Source organism: Pleurodeles waltl, chromosome 9 (genome assembly GCF_031143425.1).
Source record: "Pleurodeles waltl isolate 20211129_DDA chromosome 9, aPleWal1.hap1.20221129, whole genome shotgun sequence".
Taxonomy (NCBI): domain Eukaryota; kingdom Metazoa; phylum Chordata; class Amphibia; order Caudata; family Salamandridae; genus Pleurodeles; species Pleurodeles waltl.
Genome location: NC_090448.1, coordinates 801,036,680 through 801,050,845, shown reverse-complemented (window position 1 = coordinate 801,050,845; position 14,166 = coordinate 801,036,680). Strand labels below are relative to the sequence as shown.

The following is a 14,166-nucleotide window of genomic DNA, read 5'->3' as shown; positions in this document are numbered from 1 at the left end:
AAAGTTGTAATACCACTCTTATTCACCTAGCCAAGTGGTAGTCCCATGTACCACCTCAGTATCAAACAAAAAAGACCAACACGTGCTCCCACCAAGACTGCCAAACCGCTGGGCAGGTTGACACACTTATTTCCCCAGTCCAGCTGTCATATTATAAGACCCCTGCCATACTGGTGGGCATTTTCACAAAAAAATGTTCCTGTCAACATGAAGAGAGGAGCTTTGGCAGAAATGTAATTATAGGAGCACCATAACATTGTATTTCAAGACTTTGACCATCACATTTGTCAAACATCAAAGCAACCTGTGTAGAAAGTCCTGTTTTAAACAGAGTAGGCCCTCGGGCGCATTGTAGGTGGTAGCCCTGTTGTGGATGGGCCACCTACTAAAGGTTTGTGACAGTAGAATCAGTTAAGGCTCTAGTGTCAGAAACATCTGTTTACAGCAGATGGTCTACTTTCACAAAACTCTAAAAGACCCCCTTATAGTCCAAAAAAGGGTTGTCTGTCATCATAAAATCAGGTGATTTCAGTAGAAAGTGCCAACTCTGGAGGAAAAACTATGGGTGATCCATTTACTTTCCCTACTGTGCAAGAAATCCCACCTCTCAATTCTCCTCTGGATTTAGCAGTGCCTCCACAAATCAGAGATTTTAGATCCAACACCAACTCTAAAGCAGGTACTTGAGATGTGTTTAAAGTGCATATGTAATACTTTTTAAATTGATGTTCAATAGCATGTCCGTAGAGCTAGAGTGATACATTGTGTGATTATGCCCTGAATGTGAATTGTAATAGAATATGTATTACTGCTAATGTTTTGCGTTCTGATTTAAATGTCTTCATATTATTTGACCAATTTACATCTAGCAGATTGAAATAAGCCAATTATTTGAGTATAATTAATTTGGGTAAATGTAGCACCTCTTATTTGCGGAGCTACAAATTGGAAAGATTATGGTAGCAAGAGTGATATACATTTAAAAAAATATTTATTAGTAGAAGGTACAGAGTCTGCTAGATTGACTTTTAATATGATGGCATTACATTTGAAAATTGTGGTAGTTTTTAATTTTGCCTAGATGGAATGTTCAATGAATTCAGTTTTTCTAACAAATCTATGAAGCATTAAAGTCAAGGTTTGCCTGCACTCTTATTTTTTCAAAAAAACATTTCTGGTTATCTGTCTCTGCTTCTATCATGCTGGTGTTTTGGATGCACCCACCTATACCATAATCACTCCATTTTATTAAAAGTCACTGTGAAGCCATAGCATCTAATCAAGAAAGCAGTCACCTTTACACACTGTCATGTCTTACATCCTCGACTGTAGGTTCTCTACAAGTTTCTCCTACTATGGCCTGGCCATGGACCTGCAGAACTTCGGTTTCAGCATCTACCTCATACAAGTCATCTTTGGAGTGGTTGACATCCCTGCCAAGTTCTTCTGCGTGCTAGTTATGAGCTACATTGGTCGCAGAGTTACCCAGGCTGGGTCTCTCTCATTAGCTGGACTTGCTGTACTAATGAACATCTTTGTGCCTCCAGGTAAGAGAGATAACCTATTCTGGGCACCAACAGAAGGTGTTGCAAAATATGGGTGGTTATGGGTGGTTATGAGAGAAAATCTGAGGTGAGAACTGAAGATATGACTCTGCTCTGCTCCACTTCATGGCATATTTTCAGTTTCTACTCAAGAAGATGGCATATTTCCGAGGGAGCTTTTCCTGATCTCTTTTCAAGTAGTAATTCTTCTAGTGGTGTTTGTTATTCCCCTTGAGTGAAAAGGACAACACCCTACAACATACAGTTCATCCATACAGACACATTTTTTCAGGACCTTTATATTTATGCAAGATACATTTTCTGAATGTAGCCCCATAATGCAATTATAAATCCTAAATTCCATTAGCTAGGACTTCGACTAGTCTGAATTTTGGCACAACTGTAGTCTAGCTTTGGACAGATCTCCTGTAACACATGGGGGAGAGAAGCAAAAGATAATATTTGCTTTGGCAGGAGGACAGCAATTACTATCAAGTTAAGTTTCTATTTTTATCCTGCACGATCACATTTCCGAATTCTAACTAGAATGACATCCGTTTTTTGTTTTTTTAAAGAATTGCAGGCTCTACGCACATCACTGGCTGTAATAGGTAAAGGTTGCCTTGCATCCTCCTTCAACTGTGCCTACCTGTACACAGGAGAACTGTACCCAACAGTGATAAGGTAGGTGTGAGCCAAGCAGGTCATTTTTTCATAATTCAGAAATGATCTGTGGTAAGGCCGATAACATTACAAATCAGTGCTGGCATGAAATACTCACTGTTATACAACATTCAGATGTTATTTTCATTTTTGTCGCTACACATCTTCCATATCTAGGGACGCTGGGCTGATGGATTTCGACTGCAATGGGATTTGGCTTGAGGGTGGGCCGACACGTGTATATATATTGTTAGAAATTGGGTCTCTGGCTGGCGGTCAGTGTGCACTCTGTCCAAGTAGGGTCTCTCACTCTAGTCAGGCATTGGAGACACACACTTAAGATAATCCCTGCTCACCCCATTGGTAGGGTAGCTTGGCACAAGCAGTCAGGCTTATCTCAAAGGCAATATGTAAAGTATTTGTACCAACACACACAGTAATACAGTGAAGACACTACAAAATGGACACCACACCAGTTTAGAAAAATAGGCAATATTGATCTAAATCGAACAAGACTAAAACGATAAAAATCCAACATACGCAAGTCAAGACATGGATTTTCAAAAGAATAAAGAGTCTTAGTCTATAGAAAACAATGGAAACGTTGTTGTTACACAAAGTACCTGGGTTGCATCAGAAATAAAGCTGCACGGGCAAGCATGCTTTGAAAAAGTGCTAAGACTGAGACCACTAACAAGACACTGCCATAGGAGATGCATGTGCAGTCTGGCATGGGGAACGATGGTAATGCAAGATGCCATAATTCCCAACAGTCGCATAATGGTCCTGAGTGTATAAGTATGATTCTCCTAAAATTGAGGGAGAAGAGACTGAAAACTCTGGTTGCAGGCCAGGTTAGGGTATGCTAAACATAACTCTGAATTCAGGATGGCCCCTAGTTAAGGCTGTACCTGAAGAGTTAAAGATGGGGTTGGGAGAAACCCAGGGTGTGAAGGAGGACCACTGTCAACTGGGTGTGATGTTGGCACTGTTGTAAGGTACTGGCTTGGATGAGACAGTCGTCTAGATAGAGGAACAGGTGGGTGTTCTGCCTTCTGAGGTGTGCAGCAACTACTTATAAACATTTGGTGAAGACTCTAGGAGTGGTAGTGACCTCTAAAGGCAGGACCTTGAACTATACTTGCCTGCAATAACGAACCTTAGGTAATTTCGGTGTGCAGGGTGGATGGGACTATGAAAGTAGGGGTCCTTTAGATTTAGAGCTGTCATAAAGTCACCTTGCTGTAAAAGTGGAATAACATCCGGAAGGGTAACCATTTGAAAGTGTTCTGACAGTTGCATTTGTTCAATGGTCTGAGGTCGAGAATAGGCCTAAGAGAATCAGGAAGTATAGGGAGTATACTCCTGTCCCTTGGTGTTGTAGCAGAACAGTCTGTATGACCCCTTTGAGAAGAGGGGATTGGACCTTTTGTTTGAGCAGGGCTAGGTGTTCCTGAGATAGCCTATGAGTGCCACAGGGAATATTGGGAGGAGTGGTGATGAACTCTAAACAATAACCATGTTGGATAATGAAGAGACCCATTGGTCCATGGTGATATTGTCCCAGTGTGGATGTAAGAGTTGTAGTCTTCCCCAGAAAGGTGTTGAATGAGGGGGGGTGGAAGATGGTGTTAGCGGAGTCCAGGGCACAGTGAATAGAATTATTAGAAATTGTATGCTCCTCAACAACTACTTTCTGTCCTCTTGTCTGGTGCTCATCTGGTAAGAACTGGAGGAGCTCCTCCATTTCGTCCCAGTGAGCCCAGGCGTGTCTTGACAACAATACTTGTGAGTTGTTGATTAAACAATGATTGGCTGTCTGTGCAGCAACCCTTTTGTCCCGAGCATCAATTTTCTTCCTTTCCTTATCAGGAAGAGAAGAGCCTCCAGTGGCTTGGCTTTTAGTATGTTTTCAAGCTGTGGTAGCAATAATTGTCAGGGGGGGTCCTGAGACCTATATAGAGTCAGAGGCAGCAGATTTGTATTTTTTGTCAACTCTAGGTGTACTAACCCTGGAGCGGTCTAGTGGCCTTGTCCTTGGTTCTCTTCTTCTGAGGTAGATCACTGTCCAAAGCTTCCTGGAAGGAAAGCCTCCTTTTCAAAAGTACAGGTGAGGATGCAAATATACATCCTGTACCCTCCTGAATTTGGCGGCAGCCCTGATGAGCGTCCATAGTCTCCAGTATAGGCTCCACTGAAAAAGGGGTAGCAGAAGACCGGCTTGAGCCCCTCCGTTGCAATGATCTCGACTCTGTGTTTCAGCACCGAAGATTTCTGTTGGTGCAGTTTGGTTGGCACCAAAGTGGAGGCTGGAGGTGTTCAGCTCAGAGCCGAAGCTTGGATCGAGATGGAAACAATGTCTCAGTCTGATGACAAGGACGTTGAAGCTGAGGATGGTGCCTTAGTCTTGGCAAATGTTTTCGGTGCCAAGCCGGAAGGTGGAGCAGGCAAAGTAATCTTTCGGTTCCAACCATGGCCTTGTGGCAGTGTCAGACTAGCAACCTTGAGAAGGGGCCTTTTAAGTGTCTTGGGGTGGGCAGCAGGGGCCACAGTACTCACAGGTTGCACGAGGTGAGCTCCTGGCTTTTGGTGTCCAATTGGATGTCAGAACCTGAAAAGTCCTGAATGGAAAGGGCCTCCTCCTTTTGCGAGGGTTCTTCCTGTGCATGTTCCTCCCCAGAGATATCCGGGGTGCTGCCCGGAGTCTTGTGCGCCATTTCCAATTGAAGTGCTCTCCAGTCCCGAAGAGTCTTCTTTGATTGGAAAGATTTGCAGGCATCACAGGCAACCTCATGATAATGGGGAAAGATGCAGAGATCACATGCCAGATGTTGGTCGCTGCGTGGAAATTTTGCATGGCACTGAGGGGAGAAGCGCAATGGAGTCTGTTCCATCAGGTTGGAATGTCTGTGGGTGCCATGTGGAAGATATATCTGAGTTGGGTGTAGACGCCCTGTAGGGTGCTTGGTTGGTGCCCAAACCAACAAGTCGAGGCGAGCGCTAAGGTGGAAGATGCATGAGCTACAACAATATCCTCAAAAGAGGGTAAGATAGAGGAAAGATTTTGATCTGGAGTGAGTTGAAAGATGGAGAGAAGACACAGATGTCTGAACTCAATGGTGGAAAGAAAACAATCAAGTTGGTGCCCATGCGAAATATCACTAAGAGGAGGAGTTGCTAGATCCTGTGGTTTGGAACACAGTAGAGCATGTATATCTACAGCTACACATGCCATTAAACATGTCTTTATTCTCCTCGTTTTTTTTTTTTTCCACGTGTGCTTCATTGTGCAGCAGACACAGGATGTGGAAATGTCTCTGAGGATTGTTTTTGTGCAGGGGAAGGAAGGTGTCCCTTCGTGCACAAAAACAATCCTGCCTACAACATGATGCAGGGGTGCTTACAACGGCGCTAGTCAGCCAAAAGTGAGCATGCACTATGAAAGGACAAAAATGTGCTGTTTAATGTTAAATATGGTGCATTCCTGCCTTTTACCGCAGTGCAGCACAGCAAGGTAGCTTCCTGTGTTGCACTGTGTTAAAAAAATATATAATTAAGGCATGCATTTCCTGGTAAATTGTGAAAAGCATGCTTGCACATTGCAGCAAAGACGAAAGTTTAGGAAACTATTGAGACATGTAGGCTTGCTGTTGAAATGCTGTTACTCTAGAAAGTTGCCCTCGAGAATTATGTCCCTATAAATCAGTTTAGCTAGTTACATAAACAATTTGGCCTGTTTCACAAAGGTAAACTTGCACCTTTGTGCAACTTTTCACTTTTTCAGTTCTCAGTACTAAGAAAAGCCTATTGTTTTATGTGCGGAGTTCTTAGCCCTACTGCAGAGCCTCCACACAAATACATTTAGGCCCTCATTACAACCCTGGCGGTCGGAGTAAAAGTGGCGGTAATACCGCCAACAGGCCAGCGAGAAAAAAAAATGGAATTACGGCCATGGCAGTTACCGCCATGCCAAACCGCCCCTTCTACACTCTGACCGCCAGGGTGGTAATGACTGCTGGGCTGGAGACTTTGGTCTGCAGCCCAGCGGCCATCACTATACCGCCGGCGGTATTAGCACCCTGCATACCGCCATGGATTTTGTGTGATTTTGTAGCACCACGAAATCCATGGCGGTAGGCACTTTCAGTGCCAGGGAATATGTTCCCTGGCACTGATTGGGGTCTCCCCTCCCCTCTTCTCCACCCCCTCCCCAGAGCCCTCCCCCAACATCCACGGCACCACTACCACCCTGCAAAGGTGGTAGGGCCCCCCACACCTCCCCCCCAGATACACACACACTCCCTACAGGCACACTCACACCACTCATACACATACACGCACACATACATGCACACATGCACACAGACATTTTGTTACATTTCCCATACACACAATACACCCACCGCATGCATACACGCACTCACACAACCCCTCTACACACTCACACACACAGCCCCATGCATGCACACAACACACAACAACCCCCACCCTCCTTCCCTAACGGACAATCACCTTACCTGGTCCGGTGATCCTCCAGGAGGGAACAGGATCCATGGGGTCTGCTCCGCCGCCAGCACCCCGTCACCAGAACACCGCCACGCCGAATCATTGGTTGTGATTCGGTGGGCGGTGTTCTGATGACGTGGCGGTCGAGGTGGAGCAGCCTCCACCTCACCGCTGACCGCCAGTATGGCTGCTGGCGGCTCTCCATCCGAAAAAGGGTGGAGGGCTGCTAGCAGTCATAATACGCTGGGCAGGAGACCGTCTGCACTGGCGGTCTTCAGCCCGGCAGAACCTCGGCGGTCTTGAAAAAAGAATGCTGAGGTCCTAATGAGGGCCTTAGTAATAAATGCAGTTTTGTAAATACTGAAAAGGCATAAAATTACACAAACATGCAAGATTACCCTTTGTAAATCAGGCAATTTGGGTTTTCATGTGGTAGTTTGTGGGTAGATACATATAAACCTCTGGGAGTATAGGGGACTAAGCCATGAAATCCATCGTAGGAGCACACTCACTGTGTTGTACAAAAATACTTGGTAAATTGGGCGATGCTACCTCCATAACTGGGAAGGTGAGAGGGAGTGAGCACAATACTAAAACAAAGAAAAGGATAATTGTGCTGCAGAGAGCACAATTCATAGTCTAGAGCAAAGAGTACCCTCATCCTATATTGAAGTGCCAGTGTATCCCAATTCACTCGGGTCTGATTCCTGTCTGTGGCAGCTGTTCATCAAGGACCTATATTTCTCAAAAAAACGTGTGTTTTTTGGAATGTTCATAAAAAGATATAGCAGCTTGTGTAGATATATCATTTTCATGAAGGCAGTGTGACTTGCCAAGGACAGAGGCATTCTAATACAGTAATCAACCATATCTGATATTCAAACACACAATACCATAGAAAACACGACGCCCATGCCACCATGTTCCTGGACCCCCAAACACTTTCCATTTCCGTAGGAAATCAAGAGTGCAGGTTCTGCCTTATGACAATGGGATAATAGATTTACTCTAGAAAAATCTATCAAAGTAAATTACTTCGTGCAAAACGGGGGAAAGAAGAACAGTTAGATTGCACAATTAGATCCAGTGCTTAATGTAAGCCAGTGGTTACGGTTGGGGCCCACTAGCACTCATTTTTAAGAACCAGCACTTATCTTTCTTTATCAGACATTGACCGCGAGTAAGAGTAGAAAACACACAAAGGAGAAGGAAGTGGGAAGAGAAAGACGGAAAACCATCACAGGGAGAAATTATGAACCTACACGAGTGAGCTAAAGAGGTAGGGAGTGTCTTTAGTGGTTGGAAGAGCCATGAGGTTGGTTCAAGGATAAGTAGCCTTGGTATCAGATGCGCTGACTTCTAAAAACACATGCGGCTGTGACAAATTAAGCACTGCTAATAGCGTATGTGTACATAAGGAATGCAAATCCTGTTTTCCTGTAAAACAGAGATCTCTGTGAGTGCAGTATTCGACTGTGCACGAAAAGGCAGCTCTGGTCTTTTTGAGCTATTATATTTCCTGTTATCCTATACTGAAGTGATCCTTTGATAGATTTGTTTTGGTAGAAGGAAGTGGTAGGGATTATTTTATTAATTTCACAAACAACTTTAAATGTATAATCTTGACAACACAGTTGTCTGATATGATGTTTACCTATTTGTTCTAACACCGGGTTATTCTCTGCATGAAGTTGCCAAAAAGGTCATGCCTGCTTATGATGTGAGGCCGTGACTTGAGTTCCCTAGTGCTTGGCATGTGAAAAGGACTGGAGTTGTACGGACTCCCAGATATGTGTTGATTTCCATTTTAAGGCATTACCTTGGCTTTTAGGGCATATCTAAAGCTTTCTAAACTTTAGTGTCTCTACCCTGTGAACCCTGGTAAGTAAACCTTCTTCTTTCAGGCAGGCCTCTATCATCCTGTACTGCATTGCTGTATGTCTTATTGAATGGAGGGCGTCACCCACACAAGCAGCCAAAAGGTCCAAACAATATTGTGTGAACAAAGTTGAATTTTCTTGCTAAACAGAACCCAGAGTACTTTAACTTTGCTTGCTTCCTCATCACATCAACACTGCATATATGATGAATCCCTCAAGGTGGCTCTGAATTTCCACTATTTGTCTTGCATGAAGAACAGGATGACCCTTGATATCTTTTCTCATAAATCTGTGTCATACTTGTGTTATGCCTGCTTGGCCTCTTGATCCATTATCCCTCCAAGACCCTGAGATGGATGGACTTTTCCTATTGGAACAGGGTTAAGACTAAGTTGTCTATGGCTGAACCTAAACTGACGTGACACAGTGGGCAAAAAAACAGTTGGTTGAAATGCTACCTCAAGGAATCGCCAGGGGTTAGACGTAATGCAAGCATTCCTCCCATCACCTTTTGTGTCCTTAATGTACTGCCCTATGTGGCAAAGATATACAAAGGAATGGGCCCCATGCTCACTGTGACACTATAACCAGGTTAAACCCACCGGATGTACCCCAATAAAAAAAATTAAAAAATGGTCTTAGGGAGCATGTGTTGCAATCGAGGGAGGACTGGAGCAGGCAACTCAGACTGGATTGTTCCTGATCAAGACTGATTTTCATATGGCTGAGTTCAGACAGAGATGGCATGGTCGGCAAAAGAGCGATGAGATGGAATCCTACCCTGAGCGATTGCCATTGGTAGACTCAATGCAAGCATTCCTCCTGTCACCTTTTGTGTACTTCACAGAAGGTTTCTAGACATGACCAATCACCCTTGGGGTTACATCTGCTTACCACACGCTTGCTGGTCATTAAGAGTCACACATAGCAATTTTCGCAATATAGTTGTTGAAGCTATACCATTGAAATAGATATAATCTGGGTCTGGAGACAGCAGATATCCTTAAATTAATTCTTATTCCTTTGCACCATACATTTGGATACTTCTTAGTATAGCTCAACACAAGGGCTTGCATTTGATAATGCGTCCCTTCCTAGGTAATTTACTTATTCTGGGACTCGTTTTAGGCCAATGAATCTTTTGACCCTGATTGAAGACACCTTAGGACGAGACAACTAATGAGCATGTCAATCAATAGATCTATAACCTCATCAATATTCACAATAGCAAATCAATAAAATTAGTTAATGACATTAAGAAACCCAAAACACCCCATGACCTTTCAGTCAGGAATACCCCCACAAAACTTTAATAAGATTTATTATATTTATACCCTATTGGTTACACTCTACTAGCAAGTTTATCAGTCTCAAAACCAGAAAACACACAAACAATGTCACAACATGGCAACTAGAATAAGATTTCATCAAAGCAAAGATTATAAACATTAGGACAAAGCACGACGTCAACATGGATTAACTTTAGCAGGGTATCATTAGCGAATTATTCAACAAAGCATTGATTCAGTCATTTGCGTCCGTTTTAATGAATTTCTTAACTAACCTCGAATTAGCATTAGCATGAAAAGAAAAGGCAAACAAACAAATACAATTTCATTATCATATAGTTACCCTCCGTAATGGGTCAGCATACAGAGTCAGTCTTCGTCCTCAGGAAATCAGTTGATTCGCCATCAGCCAGGAAACACAGCAAAGTTCAGCAAGACAGGCAATACGGGACACTTCCCTTGCAACGATGAAAAGTATGAATCGGGCAAGACAAAGATAGGGATGGTTTGAAGAATCAAACAGTAAAGTCAGAGTGACAAAGTGGCTAGGTGATAGCAAAAAGGCACGTAATGGCTAATTTCCCCTCGTGTCACAGGGTTATATCAATCTTGTCGAACAGTCCCCAAATTTCCAATTGGGTAACATTTGGTGCATCATTATCTCCGTCCAATAATCAGGTAGTCACCTCATTAGGATTGTCACTTTAGAACAGTTCTCACGTAGTTTATTGGCTCCCGTAATTGACGTCTCCAACGGGTAGAATGTCAGATACAAATTTTTATTCTCTCAGGCTCAGTCAGTAGTTCCATTGTCTTTACCAGTTCAGGCGACCTTGTACCTGTTGCAAGTTTACACTGTTGCATTCAGCAAGAATGTCTTCTTGAGCTAGTCGAGTCTCATGAGATAGAATTTACTACGGATACACACATCTTCTAGTTCTGGAAAGGTACGGCCACACGTCCTTCAGCAAGTCAGCACATTGCATGTTAGAAAAACTAATTTAATATGAGTCCGGCAGTTAGGCCCCGACTCATGCTAACTAAGGCCTAGGTATTCATTTTTAGTGACATCTTAACATATAACTCTTGATGCTAGTACAAAATCATACATTAGTACATTAATAATTCATCATTAGTCAATTTAATTTATCATCGTATACATTGGTGGCCACTCCATGTGGGCACATTTCAAACACGCGTTTAATAAAAGCACAGCAATACAATTTCTATGCGACATCATTAGGCATTAATTTGCAAATATTTCATGTTAATTTTGATTATAATAACTACTCCAACAATCCCTCCTCTGATGACACTTGTCATCACACAAATCCATTCTTTAACAATTCTTTACCTTTTCAATTCTTTCATTTCGATTTCCTCTTTCTGCTTCGCCTTTTCATATCGTGCTCTGAACATTTTCTCCCTTTTCCTTTCTTCCCTCCTCGCTTTATGTTTCGCCCATTTTGCTTTACCTCTTTCGCAAATTTTGCTCAGGACCCATAGTCCAAATAAACAAGCCAAAACAATTACTATTCCCTGTATTAATTTTCCAAAGAACCCATGCCAAAGACCACTGAACCAACTTCCCACACGTGCAAATCCCTCTCCCACCTTTTCCCAGATTCCTGGTTCTTTCAGTTCCTTCAAATCTGCACTATCTCTTGTTTGGTTAGTAAGCATACTTCTAATCTCATTACTATTATCCGGTATGTAGGCACAACAGTGGCGCTCATTAAGCATCTTACAGACTCCGCCACTTTTTGCTAAAAGAATATCTAAAGCAAGCCTATTTTGAAGAGTCATAGCCCCCTCCGCAGCAAGTTCAGTATCCATCAGGAGTATGGCACCTGTGAAGTTTGTCAGCATGTTATCCATAATAGTAAACAACTTTTGAATCTTTATGGAGTGCAAAACAACTCCCAATGAAGGAATTATTGCTCCAAATATGTCTGCTACTACACCAGCAGCAGTTTCTCTCTTTTGTCTAGCACAAAGTAATTCTGTCACTTTCGGAAACTTCTTTAAATCATCTAGTTGATAGATCTTTGGAAAAACTATTCCCAAATAAAATGTCCCATACCATCCCTTTGGAAGACGGAAATAAGCGCTGAGTCCACAAATGTAATAAACCCCTGGGATCGCTTGATCCATTCCATTTAGCATGAAACTCCATTTATTCTGAAACAAAAACACATGCTTACATTCACTCGTTCCCACAAACACATTGTCATAATATGACTTTGGTCACGTAATGCAAAGCCTACCTACATGTTTCGCATCTAAAGCTAGCTTCCCTTGTTCCCTAACCCCATTATTACCGTTACTAAGAAATTATCACTGCTGCAAGCCCTTTTCTGATTTCCCCTTTAAAACCCTACTTCTATCTTCAGTGTGATCTAGAAAGCTCTTTTCTACAGATGTAAGCAAGCATGTCAAATTATTGCGGTGCGCATATGAAGCACTAATTGTCGTTCTAGGCTCAAAGAATCCCTTAATCAGATTTATACCATAATATTTATCTACACTATTCAAATCTTCTATGATAGGCACATAAGAGAACACTAAATCATAATTCGAATAAAGATATTGCACTTCTTCTTGATTATAGAAAGGCGTTAGTAGCAAACTACAACTAATCCCGTATGTTAATGGCAAGCTGTGATATGTAACTCCCTCTTGGACTGAAAGAGTAATTTGTGTACACACATAGCAAGCCTTCGCATCCATAGTGTCAACATACTCACTCAGCAAGCAACAGAAAACATTAGTAGACAGCTCCCCTTTTGTATTAGTTTCATCATGCAAGTACATTGTATCTTGCTCAAACTTATCCCACGGTGTTAGTGTAGCAGTCTCAGAAACTGTAGCATTATTAGATTCACTCTCATCCAGCAACCACATTTCCACAAACAAGGCTATAATGAATATCACACACATAACACCCAAAGCAATACCCAAATATTTACAGGGCTTATTCCCCTCAACGTCATCTCCTGACCTAGGCATGATCTGTAAAGAATCAGAAAGTAAAGTACTAGAAATGTAATCAACTAATAGGAGGATGGTTAATAACTCTTTTTCTCTGCAAAGCTTATGCAAAAGTATTTTTTCAGCAAGTATTTACAGCTTTCTCATTCACTCAAAGGGTCTTTTGTCAATCCAGTTAGCAGCTTGTCACAATCGGTTCTCAAAGTCAATTGAGGTTAACAGTGTCACACCCGGTAATTTATCAATCTCTTTTTTCAGGTTTTCACTTTATTCAATTTCAGCTTAACACAGTCTCTCTTATTTGTCTCCAACTTCAAGTACCATAATATTGGCCTGGAACTTCTCGATCAAAACAGAATACCAAGAACTCTTGTTGCCACTCAGCTGACGTTGCATAAGCCCATTCAGGACCTGCGTATCTTCGGTTTGCTATTCTCTTTCTTTTCAACTTACGGTCACCCTGCAATTCTCCTTCACTCAGGTCTTCTTTCCTTGTGGTATCGACCTCTTCCTCTATTGTTTCATTGATGACCACTTTCCCTTTTTCAGTTTTCGATTCTGGCCACTTATCTCCTCTCAGTGTTCTTTTACCCTTCTGCTTTTCAGGTTGCTGTTCAATGCCCTCCTCTTGTGCTATGGTGTTTTCTCTTGATGGATCTGCAAGTGGTTCGGGAGGACTCTGAACACTTTGACTTCCTTCTGCCTCAACTCCTTCGCCTTCTGGGTCTGTCAGGGGTTCAACTTCCAACCCGTATCGGTCTGCTTCTGGGAGAACCTCTCTTTGGGTCGGTCCTCCTGTTGCCTCAGTTGAGATAGGCTCACCGTTACCCTTCTGGATCTTGTTTGCTGTTATAGTGACCAAGCCATCCTCCACAGGCTCTCCTCCAGTCTCAGTTCCCCTTTGATTACTCTCTGGCCCTGAGACTTCTTTTTCTACAGCTGTTATTTTCCACAACTCAAGTTCCTCATCAGTAGGACACGTCACCTTCTTTGTGTGACTGGCATGGATCCAGTTTGGAATTCCCGCACATTTCACAGCAGTAGTAGTTGTCAGTATCACTTGATACGGCCCCTTCCAACGTGGCTCCAAACACGACTTCCTCATGTGTTTCTTGACAACAACCCAGTCACCGACTTTCAGATTGTGACCTGGATCATTTATCGGTGGCAGTGTGGTTGCTTCCACCTGGTGAGAGAAAGAGCAGACCACGTCAGCCAGACCTTTGCAGTAGTCCAACACCATATCATCTGCATAACAAGAGCATTTGCAGGCACTGCGGGCAATCTCACAGC

General features: G+C 42.8%; 1 protein-coding gene across 1 annotated transcript in view; it reads left to right on the top strand.

Annotated features, from left to right (window-relative positions):
- The window catches only part of LOC138259999 (solute carrier family 22 member 6-A-like), a 697,494-nt gene that overhangs the window by 461,458 nt on the left and 221,870 nt on the right, over positions 1-14,166 (top strand). The window contains exons 7-8 of the mRNA XM_069208045.1: positions 1,333-1,547; positions 2,120-2,228. Of these exons, the coding sequence (XP_069064146.1) occupies positions 1,333-1,547; positions 2,120-2,228 (324 nt within the window). The remainder of the gene's footprint in view (positions 1-1,332; positions 1,548-2,119; positions 2,229-14,166) is intronic.